Source organism: Salmo salar, chromosome 03 (assembly GCF_965601325.2).
Source record: "Salmo salar chromosome 03, fSalSal1, whole genome shotgun sequence".
In the NCBI taxonomy this organism is placed as follows: Eukaryota; Metazoa; Chordata; class Actinopteri; order Salmoniformes; family Salmonidae; genus Salmo; species Salmo salar.
In genome coordinates, this window is record NC_138293.1 from 54,805,243 (window position 1) to 54,827,963 (window position 22,721).

A 22,721-nucleotide genomic window follows, 5' to 3' on the forward strand; every position below is an offset into this window, starting at 1 on the left:
GATCAGGAAACACTATACACATCAGCTACCACAGCAGGTGAAATCACTGCAACACTTAAGAGCTGCAGTCAGTTTCAGAATGGGTGGCAAGAAATAAGTTAAAGGCATTATATTTGGGACATAAAATTAAAACACTAAACCCTTGTAATGAATAATGTGGAAATGTAACAAGTTGAGAATAAACTTCTGTCATGGTAAAAACATATTATTACAACAGTAGCTAAGATGGGGATAGGTCTGTCCCTGATAAAGCACTGCTCAGGCTTCTTAACAACGCTATCAACAAGGTAGGTTCTACAGGCCCTTGTTTTGTCGCACCTGGACTTCTGTCCAATCGTGTGGTCAGGTGCCACAAAGGACTTAGGAAAATTTCAATTGGCCCAGAACTGGGCAGCACGGCTCACCCTTAAATGTACACAGAGAGCTAACATTAATTTTATGAATTTCAATCTCTCATGGCTCAGAGTAGAGGAGAGATTGACTTCATCACTACACAACTCAGACACCAATGCATACCCCACAAGACATGCCACCAGGTCTCTTCACAGTCCCCAAGTCCAGAACAGACTATGGGAGGTGCACAGTACTACATAGAGCCATGACATGGCTACTATTCCAAATCAAGCAACTCATGCAAGCAGTAAAATCAGATTTTAAGAAATAGATAAAAATACACCTTATGAGACAGCAGGGACTGTGAAGAGACACATAGGCACAGACACAATAACATATGCACTATAGACACACACACATGGATGTTGTGTTGTAGATATGTGGTAGTAGAGTAGTGGCCTGAGGGCAAACCCTTAATGTTGTTAAATCTGTTTAGTAATGTAAGATTTATTGTATAGAACTGCCTTTATTTTGCTGGACCCCATGAAGAGTAACTGCTGCCTTGTTAGCAGCTAATAGGGATCCATAACAAATACAAACATTGGTAAATTATGGAATTTACAAGTGAATCATATTCATCTAGTGGGCTTTTTGGATATGTCAGATTATCACAAATCTCTGGCCCTGTGTGGCCTCATCACATGTAAAATATGTTTTCAAACATGACAAAGCTGCTAAACATTATCCTAAATATAAACCATCTTAGTGAATAACATACCCATCTTTTAATAAAATGTACTCTATTATTTTACCATGTCAACACTTCTTGATTGTAAATGTTGTCAGTTGTGAAATAAAATGGCAATTATTTAAAATGCCATTGCTGATTAGACGCTTTTCTCATTAGGCTATTTTCCCCTTTAACCAAATGGTCTACCCACTAGATACTAATTTACTATATGGACACATTACAAACGTCTAGCAATATCTTTCTCAGTTTTAGAATTATAGTTCAGCTTGCCTGTTAATTACCAAAATTAAAGTCTTCAGTAATTTACCAGTAGCTTTACAACCATATGACAGCTCCAATAAGCCCCTTATGGTGAACTAGAGGCTTGTAGAATCATTACTATTTGGAGTATTCAGTTCATAGTTTGCTGTAGGGGAACTATGGACATTACCACCTGAAACAAACAAAATGAGTGAAGATGGAGGTGTCAGTAATAGTTGAGCTTCCCATCACTAGAGAAATGCACCATAACAGCTGGCTAACTGATTTACCAAGCAGAACGCAAGGGTTTGATTGCCCTCTAATAAACTTGTGATGCAGAGTCAAAGTCTACATCGACTGTAGTTACCCATTTCACACTTAAGGACCTAGAGTTGACAGTTGAGCCCTTAATTGACATGGCACCATTACAAGTTATGGTAAAGGACAACCTCTGGTCAGAGGTAATGTCCTTTATAAACCTCATGTTAACAATAGAAGTTGATGACCCTCAGTCACTAGTAGTTCTACAACTGTCAGTATTTATCACTGGGTATTGAGATGCTCAGTAAGACGGAGCAAAGAACCTGAATAGACTGTTACAACATCCATTACAAGTCAATGCTTTTTCTTTTTATTGTTTTACAAGACGCCTTGCCTCCAATACAATAGTGTTGTCAACAAAAACACCTCAATGTTACAGCTGTGTTGCACTGCACCAGTTTAACACTCTCCCCTCCCTCTAAACACAAAGCCAGTAGGATCTATCAGAGAAGCCAGGAGTCCTGGTCTGAGGCTGGATGCCGTACCCTGGGGATGGAAGTGGTTTAGCTCTGGCCTCCCAGGGTGTGCTTGTCAAACAGGTACTCTGCCATCTTGTTTTTGACAGCATCCATCTTGGTGAGGTTGGTGATGTGGTCACCCAGCTTCTTAATGGCCTCCACCTGCTCGTTCAGGTAATGGGTCTCCAGGAAGTCACACAGCTAAAGAGGGAAAACACAGGTCAGACAAGAGAATAACAGACTATTGTAGATACAGTAACACACAAGAGCCTGGTGGTAATGGCATAAGTGCAGAGTGTTTGCAGCATTTTTCACTAGGCAAGTCAGTTAAGAACAAGTTCTTATTTACAATGACATCCTAACGTGGAACAGTTCTGAACTGCCTTGTTCAGGGGAAGAACATATTTTTACCTTGTCAGCTCGGGGATTCGATCCAGCAACCTTTTGGTTACTGGCCCAAAGCTCTAACCACTAGGCAAGCTGCCGCCCCTTATGCAAACTTATGCATTAGCTGCATTGTGTGTATAGTGTGCATCTGTGGACTATTGTGTGCGTGTGAAGAAGCAGGTCACAATCCTGTGTCATTAGTTATCAGAGCTACAACCTGATCATCTCCTGGGACAGTACCTGTATTCTATGTGATATATACATGTGATGTGCAGTTCCAATATAACTTACATGGGGGTCAACCTTGTCAGAGGCAATCTTGTGCAGGTCCAGCAGGGCCTGGTTCACATTCTTCTCCAGCTGCAGAGCACACTGCATGGCCTCCAGCCCATTGCCCCACTCATCACGTTCTGGCTTCTACACAGGACAGAGTGAACACAAGTGTTAGGAACTACTAGCAGATGTTAAAGTTAAGATAAAGTGAACAGAGTTACACCCCTCACACTGTCAGTTCAGTGGTTAGAAACGGAATGTTCAGGACTACTCCAGGTTCTCTAGAGCAACTTAACGCTGTAGACACTACTCCATGGAATAAAGACATTTTCTATCAGTCTACAATCTAAATGCGTTTTTCGATGCTCAGGGGCTCACCTTGATGTCCTGGAGTAAAATGCGTCCACCTCTCTTGTTCTGGAAGGAGAGTAGCTTGTCGGCGTGCTCCCGCTCCTCGTCGCTGTTCTCCTTGAAGAAATGCGCGAAGCCAGGCAGAGCCACATCGTCACGGGAGAAATAGAAAGCCTGGGTGGATATACATAAGAGTGGTTGTTAGAAAAAAAATGACATGCCGAACGTGACTCGGCATTCTGTTCTTGTTGTTACAACTAAACTTGATGACAAAGGCATGAATCAGTCTAGTCCGTAGTCTACTTGGTAACCTGACAAGTAACCCGTCAAGGAGTTGTTACGCGCTCTGTCCAAGGTAGGATAGATTCCCGGCTTCATTTGAATGTTATATCTACCTGAAAGCTCTTAATTGCAAAGTAAAACTGAAATATGAACGTCAGTGAGTTATATTTCTTGACTATTAACTGTCTAGGCCTACAGAAAAGCCATTTAGGCCCAGGCATATCAACAAAACGGTCATATTGGGAGACTCCTTACCATTGAAGTGTAGGTGTAGGAGGCAAACATCTCCATGTTGATCATCCGGTTGATGGCAGCTTCGCAATCGTGGTGATAGTTCTGGCGGATCTGAGACTCCATCTTGGCAGATGCTTTCATATTGAAATGAAAGGTACAAAAATAGGGTTTCTCAGACTATTTTACTATTGTAGTTCAAGTAAGTGTTATGTTATCAATCCGGAATGTTCTATAGTGCGGGACGAAGGCAGAGTAGTTCCGTTCAATCACTGTTGAAGCAAGAACTTCTTCATGCGTCTTCTCAGACTTGTGAAGTGGAAGGAGCCTTGTTCCCTCTATTTATTGTTCCGAACGGAACGCGTCAGTGAAATCCACCCTCACAGAGCGTAGCCAATCACCTTTAGAATTTCAACAGGAACTAGGCGGATCATTTGATGACGATCCCACTCCTCTGGAGTGAGTGTAACATTGTGTGTTCTCATGACTTCTTGATAATCATATAGTTGGCCATCATTATTCAATAATTGTTTAATCCAAATAATGTTGTTGTCTAACCAGTCTTGGAAAAATAAAGACTTGTTTTTGTGTTTCATGTTTTTATTATTCCAGATTGTATACTTATGTTCTTATGTCAGAAGATTGTGGAGTGAGTTAGAAGATTTCATCTTAAAAGAGACGACTATTAATGTTAATCTGAGAGACTCTGATATTATGTTTTATTTTGGTCCAAATGATATGGACCCTGATTTAACTTTCATTGTTCATTAGTTTATCTTTCATGGAAGCTTCTTCATCCATAAAATGAAGTGGGCAGAGAACAAAACCCTCTTCACATTATTTACGATAGAATTTAAATATCATTTTGAAATGATCAGTAAATGTAAAAACAAAAAAGCATTATGCACCATAAAGAGACTCATATCTCCCTCACTAACTTTAAACATCAGCTGTCAGAGCAGGTCACAGATCACTGCACCTGTACATAGCCCATCTGTAAGTAGCCCATCCAACTACCACATCCCCATATTGTTACTTATTTTTTTGCTCCTTTCCACCCCAGTATCTCTATTTGCACATTAATCTTCTGCACATCTATCACTCCAGTGTTTAATTGCTAAATTGTAATCACTTCGCCACTATGGCCAATGTATTGCCCTACCTCCCTAATCTTACCTCATTTGCACACATTGTATATAGATTTTTTTCTATTGTGTTATTGACTGTACGTTTGTTTATTCCATGTGCTACTCTGTGCTATTGTTTGTGTCGCACTGCTTTGCTTTATCTTGGCCAGGTCGCAGTTGTAAATGATTACTTGTTCTCAACTGGCCTACCTGGTTAAATAAAGGTGAAGTAAAAACATTTAATAAAAAGTGTTTAACAAATTGAAAAGGAATCTTGATATTTAATACCCCTGTCTGTTAGGTTTATGTACTTTTCTTTGTATATTTTTGGTATTGTTGTGTTCAAAATTATTAATTTAAAAAATATATATATAAAAAATAAATGATGATCCCACTCATTCACATGACCTAAATCCAAGACATTTATTATATTGACGTGAGAGCCGAGTGACCCATCTAACAATGGAAATACATGTGCTCAACGATTGAAGACAGTCAAATTCAGGTGGGACCATTCTAGCCAATGAGAGGGCAGGCACAGGTTCGAACAACACGCAGAACTAAACGTTGTTCTTCTTAAAGTTTCCGGAATGCTACGTGCATCCACATATATTAGTACATTTGTTAAAGCTTAAACATTACGAAACTTCTATTCGATCAAAATCCGCAAGTAATTTGACACTGTTATATACCTCCACACAAAAACAGTCTTATCTCACACGGACAGATTTTGGGTGGAGTAAATGCTCTCGCCTCGTCCTCATCTTAATCTATTTAAAAAAATGTACTTTGTTTATTACGAGAGCGGATACATTTCATTGTTTTAACTAATTATGACAAAAGTTAAGAAAATGTTGAGCGATGTAATGACTTTTCAAGTAAGTTACGCTACACGTTATGTCTGATGTTGGCTGACAATTATTTAGCTACGCTATCCTTACGAACCGCATAGCATATCATTACAGCAGTTTGTACCGGTATGTTAGCTAGCTACCTAACGTAAAGTTAGTTGGCTATTAATACACCAGGATTAGCTAGGTGGTATAGTGATTATGCGTTCTCAATGGACACTGGAAGTAGCTAGCAAGCTAGCCAAAGTTAGCCAGTTAGCTTGGGTGCTTGACTGCCGTTGTGAGGTCAAAATGCTCGAATCAACTCTACTCCTCGACCAGAGCGGCCAGTGTGGGCTCTGAACGCTCCGAGAGCGAACGCTCTGAATTTACGAACGGACAATCTGACCACTCTCTGAATTTACGAAGGCCCAGAGCATACTCTGGCACTCCAGATTGAATTTACAAACACACCAGAAATCGTATGATGTCTAGCTAGTAATTTGTTATGCTAACAAGCTAGCAAGACGTTGCATAGCAACAGCATCAGCTTCTGGTAGACAGACACTAGTAAGCTCAACTAAAAGTTTACAGTTATTTTACAGTATACTCAAATGTAACCTTTATTTCACTAGGCAAGTCAGTTAAGAACAAAATCTTATTTTCAATGACGGCCTACTCCAGAAAAACCCAGACGACACTGGGGTCAATCACAGCCAGATATGATACAGCCTGGATTCAAACCAGGTACTATAGTGACGTCGTTTGCACTGAGATGCAGTGCCAAAGACCGCTGCGCCACTCGGGAGCCCTATGAACGAATAGTATTTAGTTTGCAGTATGTTCTCATTAAGTATGTAGTATACAGTATGTTAGTATGGGTATTCAAACACAGCTTAGGTCTTCTTCTTCTGGGGCAGTATGCATCAAGCCTCTCAGAGTAAGAGTGCCGATTAAGGATCAGTTGAGCCTTCTGGATCACATTGAATAAGCTCCTCCCCCCAGCCTCCACTATTTTATACAGCCCCTGGTCTTTCCTGGCCTAGTATGTAAGGTAGTGCCTCTACTCCAATTGTTTGAGGACATGACCCCCTTTCTCCTAAAATGTAAGCCAAAACAGGCTCTATCTATCAGTTTGTCATAACTACTATCTAGGTTCATTGTTTGTTGAAAAATTATGAAGCTGCTTCAAATGGGGGTAGTATGGTTAGTGCAGTTAGTATGAGTATTCGAACACAGCTCTAGTTCTTATGAATACCAGTGATTCTGCTAAAGGACGTAAATGTAAATGTTAAGAATACCAGTGATGTTGCAACTACATGGATATACTGAACAATAACCCAGCACCCTGAAAGCACCCTGTCAACAGTTGTGGAAGATCAGGTCATGTGAACTGAAGTTCTTAGGAAGGTTACTTTATTACTGTAGTCTTTGATTTTCATTAGCTGTAAAAAGTTTTCCACTTCACAGTTTTAGCTTAATAACCCATGTATTGTTAGATTTATGTAGCTACTGATTCTGTGTAGTTATTTCTAGGCTAATGTAATCAACTTTGATATACCATTTGTCAACTACAATATGTCATTTGAAACCGAAAGGCAGTTCTGTGACTGAGGGTCATCAACTTCTATTGTTAACATGAGGTTTATAAAGGACATTACCTCTGACCACAGAGGATGTCCTTTACCATAACTTGTAATAGTGCCATGTCAATTAAGGGCTCAACTGTCTAGGTCCTTAAGAGTGAAATGGGTAACTACAGTCGATGTAGACTTTGACTCTGCATCACAAGTTTATTAGAGGGCAATCAAACCCTTGCGTTCTGCTCGGTAAATCAGTTAGCCAGCTGTTATGGCACATTTCCTAGTGATGGAAAGTTACACTATTACTGACACATCTTCACTCATTTTCTTTGTTTCAGGTGGTAATTTACATTTTAGTCATTTAGCAGACGCTCTTATCCAGAGCAACTTACAGTAGTGAATGCATACATTTCATACATTTTTTTTCCCTGTGCTGGTCCCCCGTGGGAATCGAACCCACAACCCTGGCGTTGCAAACACCATGCTCTACCAACTGAGCTACAGGGAAGGCTACTGAGCTACAGGGAAGACTTTAATTTTGGTAATTAACAGGCAAGCTGAACTTTAATTCTAAAACTGAGAAAGATATTGCTAGACGTTTGTAATGTGTCCATATAGTAAATGAGTATCTAGTGGGTAGACCATTTGGTTAAAGGGGAAAATAGCCTAATGAGAAAAGCGTCTAATCAGCAATGGCATTTTAAATAATTGCCATTGTATTTCACAACTGCCACCATTTACAATCAAGAAGTATTGACATGGTAAAATAATTGAGTACATTTTATTAAAAGATGGGTATGTTATTCACTAAGATGGTTTATATTTAGGATAATGTTTAGCAGTTGTCATGTTTGAAAATATATTTTACATGTGATGAGGCCACACAGGGCCAGAGATTTGTGATAATCTGACATATCCAAAAAGCCCACTAGATGGCATCTGATTCATTTGTAAATTCCATATTTTACCAACATTTGTATTTGTTATGATCCCTATTAGCTGCTGTCAAGGCAGCAGTTACTCTTCATGGGGTCCAGCAAATTAAAGGCAGTTCTATACAATAAATCTAACCTTACATTACTAAACAGATTTAACACATTAAGGGTTTTCCCTCAGGCCACTATTCTACTACCACATATCTACAACACAACATCCATGTGTGTGTGTCTATAGTGCATATGTTATTGTGTCTGTGCCTATGTGTCTCTTCACAGTCCCTGCTGTCTCATAAGGTGTATTTTTATCTATTTTTTTAAATATGATTTTACTGCTTGAATGAGTTACTTGATGTAGAATAGTAGCCATGTCATGGCTCTATGTAGTACTGTGCACCTCCCATAGTCTGTTCTGGACTTGGGGACTGTGAAGAGGCCTGGTGGCATGTCTTGTGGGGTATGCATTGGTGTCTGAGTTGTGTAGTGATGAAGTCAATCTCTCCTCTACTCTGAGCCATGAGAGATTGACATTCATATTAATGTTTGCTCTCTGTGTACATTTAAGGGTGAGCCGTGCTGCCCAGTTCTGGGCCAATTGTAATTTTCCTAAGTCCTTCTTTGTGGCACCTGACCACACGATTGGACAGTAGTCCATTTGGGGTGTTTCTCCCATTCTTCTCTGCAGATCGTCTCAAGCTCTCAGCTCTGTCAGGTTGGATGGAGAGTCGCTACACAGCTATTTTCAGTTCTCTCCAGAGATGTTCGATTTGGTTCATGTCCGGGCTCTGGCTGGGCCACTCAAGGACATTCAGAGACTTTTCCCGAAGCCACTCCTGCATTGTCTTGGCTGTGTGCTTAGGGTCGTTGTCCTGTTGGAAGGTGTACCTTCGCCCCCAGTCTGAGGTCCTGAATGCTCTGGAGCAGGTTTTCATCAAGGATCTCTCTGTACTTTTCTTTGTTCATCTTTCCCTCGATCCTTATTAGTCTCCCAGTTCCCTGCCGCTGAAAAACATTCCCACAGTATGATGCTGCCATCACCATGATTCACCGTAGGGATGGTGCCAGGTTTCCTCCAGATGTGACACCCTTCATTCAGGCCAAAGAGTTCAGTCTTGGTTTCGTCAGACCAGAGAATGTTATTTCTCATGGTCTAAGTGTCACGCCCTGATCTGTTTCACCTGTTCTTGTGATTTTCTCCACCCCCTCCAGGTGTCAATTATTTTCCCTGGTGTATTTTCCCTGTGTTTCCTGTCTCTCTGTGAAGATTCGTAATGTCATGTCAATCAGCGTGTTTTTCCCATGCCCCTGCTTTTTCTGATCTCTCTTTTGCCAGTCCTCCCGGTTTTGACCCTTGCCTGCCCTGACTCTGAAACTGCCTGCCTGCCTGACCTGACCTCGAGCCTGCCTGCCACTCTGCACCTCCTGGACTCTGACCTTGTTATGATCTTTTTGCCTGTCCACGACCATTCTCTTGCCTGCCCCTTGGATACTAATAAATATTAGAGACTCAAACCAACTGCCTCCCGTGTCTGCATCTGGGTCTCGCCCTGTGCCCTTATACTAAGAGTCCTTTAGGTGCCTTTTGGCAAACTCCAAATGGGCTGTCATGTGCCTTTTACTGAGAAGTGGCTTCTGTCTGGCCACTCTACCATAAAGGCCTGATTGCTGATGCAGAGATGGTTGTCCTTCTGGAAGGTTCTCCCATCTCTACAGAGGAACTAACCCCCTTAATAAGATAGATTTTTTTGTTGTTGTTAATATTCTGAACAAATATTGTAATCAATGTTCTGCAACATATGCTTCAACAATTAATGTATTTGCTGTGCTAGACCTAAGGGATAATGTTAGCTTCATAATTGTTATTTTATGTTCAAAATCTAGAAAACCATGCCAGATTGCTAACTAAATTAGCCCTGGAGCATTTAATATGGCTATAAAACAAAACAAAAATATGTTTGGAGATTTGTATTACACATTTATGAATCATCTAAATGTTAGCATTAAACAATCAAGGCCTTTAAACACTTGTTTGACTATAATTGTACAAATGTACCGCCTTTTATGGTGTCTGACGGAGTTGACATAAATCCACTTAGTTGCATTTAATGAACAAATAGGAGGTTGTTCCTTTACATGGTGTTAATAGCTGATACTTTGGTCTGTCAAAATATAAACTTCATATTTTGTTAATATTAAGACAAATAATTGTACAATAAAGTTGATTGTCCAATCTGTTAAGAATCCCTGAGCTCTAAAACAGCAACATTTTCGTATCTGCCCCATGGCAAAAAATTATATTGATTGTAGCTACACTAGATATGATATAACCAAAGATTGTTGTTATCCAGCATTTCTGGACATTACAGGTTTGCCTAATCAAAACACTGCAGTAGATTCTACAACTAACCTGGTATTGGCAGTACTCTCTTCATTCCCAATTCTGGAAACCAGATATCTTATACATGTCCTTGTCCAGTTGCAGGTGGTTCTAGAAGTACCAGAGAAAACGCAGATAGATAGCAAATAAAAATATATTTCTGAGTTTTCTCTAGTGTTTGTGTATTTGCCTGTTGCCTTTTCTTTGTTGCCTTATACATTTTAGTGCAAGAGTATTCAACTCTTACCCAATGAGGCCTGGAGCCTGCTGGTTTTCTGTTCTACCTGATAATTAATTTTTTATTGTTTTCTCAAAGATGGCGTAGCAGTCAGGCATCTTTTGTCTTCGTCTTGTCATGTCCCGTGTATATATATTTATATACATTTTTTTAAATCTTTTTTTCTTCACATATATTTTTTTATATTTTTCTTAACCCCAACTTCAACATACTTTCCTGCAACCCGCCTCTCCCAATGTGGTATGGATCTACTATTTTCTTTACTTTAGAACCGGAACCCCCAACAGAAGCTAGCCAGCTAACTAGCTACTAGCTAGTAGTCAGCTAGCCACTGCTAGCGGTCATCAGCTAACCTTTAGCCCGGACAACTCCTGCCAATCTGCACAGCATGATTCAACCCAGAGCTTATCAGACTCCTTTTTCTCCATATCTCCGGAATCCTACCGCAAGCTCTGAACCTCTTCACCTGGATCATCGCAGCTAGCTAGCTGCTGTCCTGATTGGCTTCTCCTGGCTAACGTCCCTCTCCCGAAGCAAGCACCAATTAGCCTGGAGCTAGCCTATGCTAGACCCATCTCCCGGCTAGCTGAAGAGGTCCATCAGCCACTCCTTGGGCTACAATACCTATTTTGCCAATTGGCCTGGACCCCTTTTATTGCCGATACGGAGGCCCGCCGATCCATCACGACTGGACTACCGATGTAATCCGCCCGGTGTTTTTCAACAGGCTTCTCCATCGCGACATCCCCTGAATGCCCATCTGCTAATCTCGGCCCGTTAGCTGTCTAGAGCATACCGGTTTGGTAGCTGAAGTGGTCCATCAGTTAATTTCTTAGGCTACTATACCTATTTTAACAATTGGCATGGATCCTTTTACTACACAGACCCCTGCTGATAAATCACAACTGGTTTGCCGACGTAACCGCATGAGCGGACGACAACAGACTTCTTCCGTCGCGACGTCTCTCTAAGGCCCTTCTGTTGGCCTGCTAGCCCCGGGCCGCTAGCTGTCTGAATCGCCGTGTCTCCAGCCCGTCCAGCTACTCATTGGACCCTACGATCACTCGGCTATGCATGCCTCTCCCTAATGTCAATATGCCTTGTCCATTGCTGTTTTGGTTAGTGATCATTGTCTTATTTCACTGTACAGCCTCCAGCCCTGCTCAATATGCCTCAGCTAACCCTCTTGTCCCACCTCCCAAACATGAGGTGACCTCACCTGGTTTAATTGATGTCTCTAGAGACAATACCTCTCTCATCGTCACTCAATGCCTAGGTTTACCTCCACGGTATTCACATCCTACCATACCTTTGTCTGTACATTATGCATTGAATCTATTCTACCGCGCTCAGAAACCTGCTCCTTTTACTCTCTGTTCCAAACGTACTAGACGACCAGTTCTTATAGCCCTTAGCCGTACCCTTATCCTACTCCTCCTCTGCTCCTCTAGTGATGTAGAGGTTAATCCAGGCCCTGCAGTGCCTAGGTCCACTCCCATTCCCCAGGCGCTCTCATTTGTTGACTCCTGTAACCGAAAAAGCCTTGGTTTCATGCCTGTTAACATTAGAAGCCTCCTCTGTAAGTTTGTTTTATTCACTGCTTTAGCACACTCTGCCAACCCAGATGTCCTAGCCGTGTCTGAATCGGCCACCAAAAACCCTGACATTTCAATCCCTAACAATAACATTTTCTGACAAGATAGAACTGCCAAAGGGGGCGGAGTTGTAATCTACAGCAGAAATAGCCTGCAGAGTTCTGTCATACTATCCAGGTCTGTGCCCAAACCATTTGAGCTTCTCCTTTTAAAAATCCACCTTTCCAGAAACAAGTCTCTCACCATTGCCACTTGCTATAGACCACCTTCTGCCCTCAGCTGTGCCCTGGACACCATATGTGAATTGATTGCCCCGCATCTATCTTCAGAGCTTGCGCTGTTAGGTGACCTAAACTGGAACATGCTTAACACCCCGGCCATCCTACAATCTAAGCTTGATGCCCTCAATCTCACACAAATGATCAATGAACCTACCAGGTACAACCCCAAATCCGTAAACACAGGCACCCTCATAGATATCATCCTAACCAATCTGCCCTCCAAATACACCTCTGCTGTCTTCAACCAGGATGTCAGTGATCACTGCTTCATTGCTTGTGTCCGTAATGGGTCTGCGGTCAAACGACCACCCCTCATCACTGTCAAACGCTCCTTAAAACACTTCAATGAGCATGCCTTTCTAATCGACCTGACCGGGGTATCCTGGAAGGATATTGACCTCATTCTGTCAGTAGAAGATGCCTGGTTATTCTTTAAAAGTGCTTTCCTCACAATCTTAAATAAGCATGCCCCATTCAAAAAATGTTGAACCAGGAACAGATACAGCCCGTGGTTCACTCCAGACCTGACTGCCCTTGACCAGCACAAAAACATCCTGTGGCGTACGGCATAAGCATTGAAAAGCCCACGCGATACGCACTTTTCAGGGAAGTTAGGAGCCAATATACACAGGCAGTTAGGAAAGCAAAGGCTAGCTTATTCAAACAGAAATTTGCATCCTGCAGCACAAACTCCAAAAAGTTCTGGGACACAGTAAAGTCCATGGAGAATAAGAGCACCTCCTCCCAGCTGCCCACTGCACTGAGGCTAGGAGACACTGTCACCACCAATAAATCCCCAATAATTGAGAATTTCAATAAGCATTTTTTTACGGCTGGCCATGCTTTCCACCTGGCCACCCCTACCCTGATCAACAGCCCTGCACCCCCCACAGCAACTTGCCCAAGCCTCCCCCATTTCTCCTTCACCCAAATCCCGATAGCTGGTGTTCTGAAAGAGCTGCAAAATCTGGACCCCTACATATCAGCAGGGCTAGACAATCTGGACCCTCTCTTTCTAAAATTGTCCGCCGAAATTGTTGCAACCCCTACTACTAGCCTATTCAACCTCTCTTTTGAATCGTCTGAGATCCTCAAAGATTGGAAAGCTGCCGCGGTCATCCCCCACTTCAAAGGGGGAGACACTCTAGACCCAAACTGCTACAGACCAAAATCTATCCTACCCTGCCTTTCTAAGGTCTTCGAAAACCAAGTTAACAAACAGATCACCGACTAATTCGAATCCCACCGTACTTTCTCCGCTATGCAATCTCGTTTCTGAGCTGGTCATGGGTGCACCTCAGCCATGCTCAAGGTCCTAAACGATATCATAACCGCTATCGATAAAAGACAATACTGTGCAGCTGTATTCATCGACCTGGCCAAGGCTTTCGACTCTGTCAATCACCACATTCTTATCGGCAGACTCAACAGCCTTGATTTCTCAAATGATTGCCTCGCCTGGTTCACCAACTACTTCTCAGACAGAGTTCAGTTTGTCAAATCGGAGGACCTGTTGTCCGGACCTCTGCCAGTCTCTATGGGGGTGCCACAGGGTTCAATTCTCGGCTCGACTCTTTTCTCTGTATACATCAGTGATGTCGCTCTTGCTGCTGGTGATTCTCTGATCGACCTTTAAGCAGACGACGCCATTCTGTATACTTCTTGCCCTTCTTTGGACACTGTGTTATTAACTAACCTCTAGACGAGCTTCAATGCCATGCAACTCTCCTTCCGTGGCCTCCAACTGCTCTTAAATGCAAGTAAAACTAAATGCATGCTCTTCAACCGATCACTGCCCGCACCTGCCCGCCCGTCCAACATCACTACTCTGGACGGATCTGACTTAGAATATGTCGACAACTACAAATACCTTGGTGTCTGGTTAGACTGTAAACTCTCCTTCCAGACTCACATTAAGCATCTCCAATCCAAAATTAAATCTAGAATCGGCTTCCAATTTCACAACAAAGCATCCTTCACTCATGCTGCCAAACATACCCTCGTAAAACTGACTATCCTGCCGATCCTTGACTTCGGCGATGTCATTTACAAAATAACCTCCAACACTCTACTCAGCAAATTGGATGCAGTCCATCACAGTGCCATCTGTTTTGTCACCAAAGCCCCATATACTACCCACCACTGCGACCTGTATGCTCTCGTTGGCTGTCCCTCACTTCATATTCGTCACCAAACCCACTGGCTCCAGGTCATCTATAAGTCTTTGCTAGGTAAAGCCCCACCTTATCTCAGCTCACTGGTCACCATAGCAGCACCCACCCATAGCACGCTCTCCAGCAGGCATATTTCACTGGTCACACACAAAGCCAATTCCTCCTTTGGCTGCCTTTCCTTCCAGTTCTCTGCTGCCAATGACTGGAACGAATTGCAAAAATCACTGAAGCTGGAGACTCATATCTCCCTCACTAACGTTAAGCACCAGTTGTCAGAGCAGCTCACAGATCACTGCACATGTACATAGCCCATCTGTAAATAGCTCATCCAACTACCTCATCCCCATACTGTTCTTTTTTTCCTTTACACCCCAGTATATCTACTTGCACATTCATCTTCTGCACATCTATCACTCCAGTGTTTAATTGCTAAATTGTAATTATTTCGCCACCATGGCCTATTTATTGCCTTACCTCCCTTTTCCTACTTCATTTGCACACACTGTATATAGACTTTTTTGTATTGTGTTATTTACTGTATGTTTGTTTATTCCATGTGTAACTCTGTGTTGTTGTTTGTGTCGCACTGCTTTGCTTTATGTTGGCCAGGTCGCAGTGGTTAATGAGAACTTGTTCTCAACTAGCCAACCTGGTTAAATAAAGGTGAAATTAAAAAAATATATTTAAAAAAAATTCACACCTGTTGTCCCAGGTATAAATCAGTCCCTGATTAGAGGGGAACAATTTTAAAAAGCAGTGGACTGGCTTCTAGGTCCAGAGTTGAGTTTGAGGGGTATAGTGCATTTTAGAGTTGAAGAGCACCAACCACAGATAAACATGCACTCTAGACCATCTCGAAGATTAAATTCAATATAGAATCAGTGTGACGAGGTGACAAAGAGATTGTTTTACTATTGTAACATGCAATGAATAGAATTATGTTGTTCTCTGGTTTAGAAATCAAACTCTGGTTCTCTTATTTCAGACCAAATTTTATACATTTTCCCCAGTTGTTTTTTTAGAGAACATTGTATTGCAAGGTATTCTACAGTATATGTGTAGGATATGCTGTGTTGGCTAATTTGCATATGCAGCTTAGTTTTTAAACCTCCATTCTAGCATACATGACACACACATCTTTCTATCTATATGCTTTTATTTGGCTTTCTAATAAAAGTATATGATTTAATGTTTCTTTAAGCCTGCAGCTAGTTAATTGAAAAGAGACATATAATAAGACCAAAACATGACAACAACAAAAAATGTCACTGACAGATAGCTAATAAAACACTAGCATGATGAGCAGGCAATTTTACATTTCCAGTAGCAGGCTAGGCTAGTCAAATTAACATTGGCTAGCTTTAAAAAAAAAATGGCTAAATGGTGAACAGAGTTACCTCTTAATGGAACAATTTGTATTGCATGCTGCATTTTTCAAAGTGCACTCAAAAACAGATGTTTATCTTATTTCAGTCTTTGGGAGTTCATCAAACACATACAGCAAGCAGTTTCAGTTTTCAGACCTCACTTGAGGCTGTGTTTACATCCTAGATAGAAGCAGTGTTAAACTATACTTTTTATGAGAAAATGTGCAAAAATTGAAAGTGCCAACAAATCTTATAGTTATTAAAATAATGTTTTACTGTCATATACAAAAAATCTGCTCCTCCCTCGATGGGGATCGATCAACTTCACGTTTTTTGGCTTCTGCCAACAAACTATAGGCTACTGCATATTTGAATTAATACTTGACAGAGTAGCCCACCATTCACATTCTATTCCATATTCTGAGCCATAGGCCTATCCAAGCCTTTACACATAAGGTAGTTGGTCCAAAGTTGGCATTGCGACACTCACTTTAATTGGATTGATAATGTATTTCTATCCCAGTTCACTTTCACTACAACAAAGTAATCAGCCTCTGTTTTCAGGTAGACTAACACAATACTTGTTTAATTTTATTCATGATAGAATCTTCAGCTTATTAGGACTGAACATGATTTCCTTTACAACCAATGTATGTATGTATGTATGTATGTATGTATGTATGTATGTATGTATGTATGTATGTATGTATGTATGTATGTATGTATGTATGTATGTATACTTTTTAATGAATTGATACTGCGATTAAATTGTGTAATCATGTCAGCAGTTTCTTGACTTTGAGTGCATCGACTCCTTTTAAGTTAATTGAGTATTAGACATTAATTTGGTGCCATAGTCTGATCTAGTGGTAATGCTGCACATGGCCCTTTGCAGCATGGATTCAAACCCTGCCTACGCCTTCATATCTGTATTCCTCTACCTTTCTGTCACCCCCCTCTCATTCATAACTTGATATCTCAATAAAGAAAGAGAAAATACTAATATATATAAAGAAATTAGTAATTTAAAGACCATGTACTACCCAAACATGGTGAAGGGTTCATAAATAGAATAATGGGATTTTGACATTGGTGGTGACTTTCTGAACTGTTATAGTTAGACCAACAGTTTAAAGTAATACAGAAATATGTTGGTATTTGAGTTCTGATTGACTAAATTGACAACATTTTCAGGAAAGTTGTTGTATTTTCCCTTAAATTCACCAGAAACAACCATTCACAGCTATTTGTTTTAAAATGCTTTAGTAAGTTACACAGTATATGTAATTTGCATAGTATAGTATATGTTCCTGCTATACTCTCCTTCTTCCCTTTTTCCTTTTCTTCTAATCTGGTATCAGCTGGTCTTCGCCCTTTCATCACCCCTCATGTCTGTTTCTGCAGTCACAAAACTGCGCCTCCTTCCACCATTGTCACTGTGATAACAGAACAGAACTACCTCGAGACCAACGATGGTGGATAAATGAAGATAGTTCACTCAGGCCGTTGACCACTGTCTGCTTAAGGGGGTGGCTCCTTAAGCCGACAACAATACGATAGTGGTCTGCTTAGTTAATTGACTTTCTTTGGTTGAAAAAATGAAGGAGTGGGCTGTCTCGCTTCCTCTTCCGTCTCTGCTTGAGACTCCAGAATGCTGAGTCACAACGACAAGGCAGAAATACAGCCAGGGCAGATCCTAAGTCATTCCATACTGTAGAAGAACCAACAGGAGGTTATGACAGGAAAAATCAGGGGAACAAATTTCACTGGGGACAGGGGGGACACATTTTATCATTGGAATGTGTTACAGAACAAGGCAAAGGTGTGCTTTAGGACCATGCGGATCCCTCCGAGCAGTCGGGTAGGATGTTTGCAGTGTTTATTCGACCCCCCCCCCAAAAAAAATAATAATAATAATATATATATATATATATATAATATATATGTGTCCCCCACATCTAAAACCAAAGTTGCGTCCCTGGTTATAATAGTGGGAGGGGCAAAGAGTACAGACTAAAAACACTGTGTCACCCTCCAGAACTTCAATAGAAAGAGTTATGTAACGGTTAACCATTTACAGTATTACTGTTTATAACTTTGTGGTCACATGATGGACCCGGTTGTGACTTAACACAGGTTATCGGGGTTGAACATTACAGAAAAGAATTCCATAAAAAAATTAAGACAATTCTTTGCCAATTTTAATTTGAATGCTATGTTTGCCCTTCTGCAAAAATAAGGTCACAACCTGGACTCAGGGGTAGACGTAACATAGTAAAAGTAAATTTGGGTTACTCCAATTAGTATGATATGTTTTGTATGGTATGTATTAATTTGTGGATGTCCATCATCAATTTCGTATTATATTTTACGAATTGTAATTTGTACAATATGTTACGAATTGCAATTTGTACAATATGTTACGAATTGCAATTTGTACAATATGTTACGATTTGCTAAACATATGATATGTTACGAATTCCAATTTGTTGTGGCCAACTTTAGCTCGGTGGCTAGGTGCAAACGTTAGCTAGGTGGCTAAAGTTAGTTAGGCTAGGGGTTAACCTGTCTGGGCTATGGGGCAGTATTTTCACGGCCGGATGAAAAACGTACCCAATTTAAACAGATTACTACTCTGGCCCAGAAACTAGAATATGCATATTATTAGTAGGTTTGGATAGAAAACATTCTGAAGTTCCTAAAACTCTTTGAATGGTGTCTGTGATTATAACAGAACTCATATGGCAGGCAAAAACCTGAAAAAAATCCAAGCAGGAAGTGAAAAGTCTGAGAATTGTAGTTCTTCTTTTGATTCTCTATCGAAGCTACAGTGTCTGTGGGGTGACGTTGCACTTCCTAAGGCTTCCATTGGCTGTCTAAAGCCTTCAGAAAGTGATTTGAGCATTCTCCTGTCACTGGGCAGATAATAGGAGCTCAGTTACTGAGTGGTCTGCCTGGCAACAAAGGGATTGGATATGCGCAGTCACGCGAGCACGCCGTTCCTTCTTTTTCTTCTTGAATGAATATGCTATTGTCCGGTTGGAATATTATCGCAATTTTACGTAAAAAATACCTTAAAGATTGATTTTAAACAGCGTTTGACATGCTTCTAAGTACGGTAATGGAACATTTTGACTTTTCGTCTCTCGTTCCGCGCTCGCGCGTTATGCCTTTGGATAAGTGATCTGTACGCACGAACAAAACGGAGGTATTTGTACATAAATATGGATTATTTCGAACAAAAACAACATTTCTTGTGGAAGTAGCAGTCCTGGGAGTGCATTCTGACAAAGATCAGCAAAAGTAAGAGAATATTTCTAATACTAATTCTGAGTTTAGGTTGCCCCGAACTTGGCGGGTGTCTGAATAGCTCACCGTGATGGCTGAGCTATGTACTCAGAATATTGACAAATGTGCTTTCTCCGTAAAGCTATTTTAAAATCTGACACAGCGGTTGCATCCATGGGTAGTCAATCTATAATTCTTTAAATAATTGTTATATATTTTGTCAATGTTTATGATGAGTATTTTTGTAAATTGATGTGCACATTCACCGGACGTTTTGGTGGGAATACATTTTCCTAACATTACGCGTCAATGTAAAATGCTGTTTTTGGATATAAATATGAACTTTATCGAACAAAACATACATGTATTGTGTAACATAATGTCCTAGGAGTGTCATCTGATGAAGATCGTCAAAGGTTAGTGCTCCATTTAGCTGTGTTATGGGTTTTATTGACACATGTCCTTGCTTGGAAAATGGCTGTGTGATTATTTTTGTCTATGTACTCTCCTTACATAATCTAATGTTTTGCTTTCGCTGTAAAGCCTTTTTGAAATCGGACAATGTGGTTAGACCAACGAGAAGTTTATCTTTAAAATGGTGTAAAATAGTTGTATGTTTGAGAAAGTTGAATTATGACATTTTGTTGTTTTTGAATTTTCCGCCCTGATATTTCACTAGCGTCCCACCTAGCCCATAGAAGTTAAGGGTTAAGGTTACGTCTAAGGTTAAGGTTTGGAGTTAGGTTACAGGGTTGCGGTTAGGGTTATGGGAAGGGTTAGCTAACATGCTAAGTAGTTGCAAAGTATCTAAAAAGTAGTAAATAGTTGCAAAGTTGCTAATTAGCAAAAAAGCTGATGTTGTCTGTGATGAGTTACAAGCAATTTTTGGGATGCTAGACGTTCGCCTTATATGCTCACCCAAACTTATCCTTTAAGCATGCCACATAATTTAGTCAAAAAGTGATGTCCCTTTTCGCAAAAAAAAAGGAATGCCAAGTATGTCACAGCCCTTTTTGTAACACCGGTTTAAGCATAAGTCTAATGTCACTCCCAACAGTCTGAAGAGGCTTGACTCATTGTCTCCTATTCTTTGTTTGCTCTCATAATGAAAACATTACGCTATAAAGTGAGGTTCAGTCTAAAACAGTTGATCAAAGTAACACAGAGCAGGGCACATACTTCAAGGATTATCTATGTTGAAGAAGACCCTTACCCCCATTTGAAGCAGTCTCATCATTTTTCAAGAAACAATAAACCTAGATAGTAGCTATGACAACCTGATAGATAGAGCCTGTTTTGGCTTACATTTAAGGAAAAAGGGGGTCCTGTTCTCAAACAGGTCCTGTTCTCCAGCGTCGTCCGTGTTTGACTGGAGTAGGCCGTCATTGAAAATAAGAATTTGTTCTTAACTGACTTGCCTAGTTTATATAAAGGTTACATTTGAGTATACTGTAAAAGAACTGTAAACTTTTAGTTGAGCTTTCTAGCACTTCGACTGTCTACCGGAAGCTGATGCTGTTGATATGCAACCTCTTGCTAGCTTGTTAGCATAACAAATTACTAGCTAGACATCATACCATTTCGGATGTGTTTGTAAATTCAATCTGGAGTGCCAGAGTACGCTCTGGGCATTTGTAAATTCAGATCGTTGTCAGATTGTCCGTTCATAAATTCAAAGTGTTTTGCTCTCTGAGCATTCAGAGCCCACACTGGACGCTCTGGCCGAGGAGTAGGGTTCATCCAAGCGTTCTGACTTCACAACGGCAGTCAAGCACCCAAACTAACTGGCTAACTTTGTCTAGCTTGCTAGCTACTTCCAGACACAAATGAGAGAACACTTCACTCTGACCATTTTACTCACCCTAGCAGAGCTGGTTAGGCTGCTTTCATGTTATCCAGAGCATTGGTGACTGTAACTGTGGTGCTGGCAACAATTTAATTACTCTTTTTTTGCAGACATTTACTGACACCAGTTATATTCAATGGGTGTTACGTTTGTAAATTCATCAATTAATCTGCGCTTTGGCACACTCAGATGAGAGTGCTCTGATATCGGAGTAGATAGCCAGAGCAAATTAACTATGTCCATTGAGAACGAACAATGACTATGCCACTTAGCTAAGCCTGATCTCTTAATAGCCAACTAAATGTATGTTAGGTAGCCAGCTAACATAACGGTACATACTACTGTAACGATATGCTATGCGGTTCATAAGTATAGCGTTGTTAAAGGATTGTAACGTAACTTATTTGAAAATTAATTACATCGCTGAACATTTTCTTAACATTTGTCATAGCTAGTTAAAGCAATGAAATTGTATCCACTCTCGTCGGACTTCGGCTGCATATTTTCCGCCATTTTCTTAAAATCTGAAACCATTGGGAGGCCACGCCCGTTTTCTGAAGAATGCATTATGGGCCATGAAAGCACGGAAATAATGTCAATTTTGGCTAATTTATTACGACATCCGGGAACTTCTGGCATACTAACTATATCCATACTATGACCAATAACCATACTACATACTCCACTTACATCACAAATAGTATGGGTAGTGCAGTTAGTATGAGTATTCGAACACAGCTCTAGTTCTTATGAATACCAGTGATGTTGCAACTACATGGATGTACTGAACAATAACCCAGCAACCTGAAATCACCCTGTCAACAGTTGTGGAAGATCAGGTCATGTGAACTGAAGTTCTTAGGAAGGTTACTTTATTACTGTAGTCTTTGATTTTCATTAGCTGTAAAAAAAAATCCACTTCACAGTTTTAGCTTAATAACCCATGTATTGTTAGATTTATGTAGCTACTGATTTTGTGTAGTTATTTCTAGGATAATGTAATCAACTTTGATATACCATTTGTCAACTACAATATGTCATTTGAAACCGAAAGGTGTATCATGAAATACCATTTCTACAAAAGCCAGCCTTTCTTTCTCTGTCCACTACTGTATTCCCATACCTCATACTGAAAATTGAATTGATATGAAAAAAGTGTGATAAACCCTACAGTTTTTCTTTTGACTGCATTCTGGAAAAGGTACATAATTAAGCTAAATGTGCTATTGAAACATGTGCTCTTAGAGAATGAAACAGAAGTTTACAGAACTGCGTCTCAACGTTCGATTCCTTTTATATCCTAAATCAAATGTAGACATAGACTATTTCTCAATTAGCCCAATATTAGAATGAGTGTTCAAATTCTTCCTATTTTCTTCTAAGGATATAACACACACACCTTTTTCAACAATAAGCGCTGTAGTTAGACCTGCACTGTAGCATTGCTTTTGGC

General features: G+C 40.6%; 1 protein-coding gene across 1 annotated transcript; it reads right to left on the reverse strand.

The window, feature by feature from the left end:
• Positions 1-1,932: 1,932 nt before the first annotated feature.
• Positions 1,933-3,976, reverse strand: LOC106600765 (ferritin, middle subunit). Its single transcript, XM_082973593.1, has 4 exons — positions 3,652-3,976; positions 3,142-3,288; positions 2,782-2,907; positions 1,933-2,304 (listed from the first exon to the last, which is right to left on the reverse strand). Exons 1-4 carry the CDS (start codon positions 3,769-3,771, stop codon positions 2,149-2,151), a joined length of 549 nt encoding a protein of 182 aa, XP_082829719.1. The 5' UTR covers positions 3,772-3,976; the 3' UTR covers positions 1,933-2,148.
• Between the last annotated feature and the right edge of the window lie 18,745 nt (positions 3,977-22,721).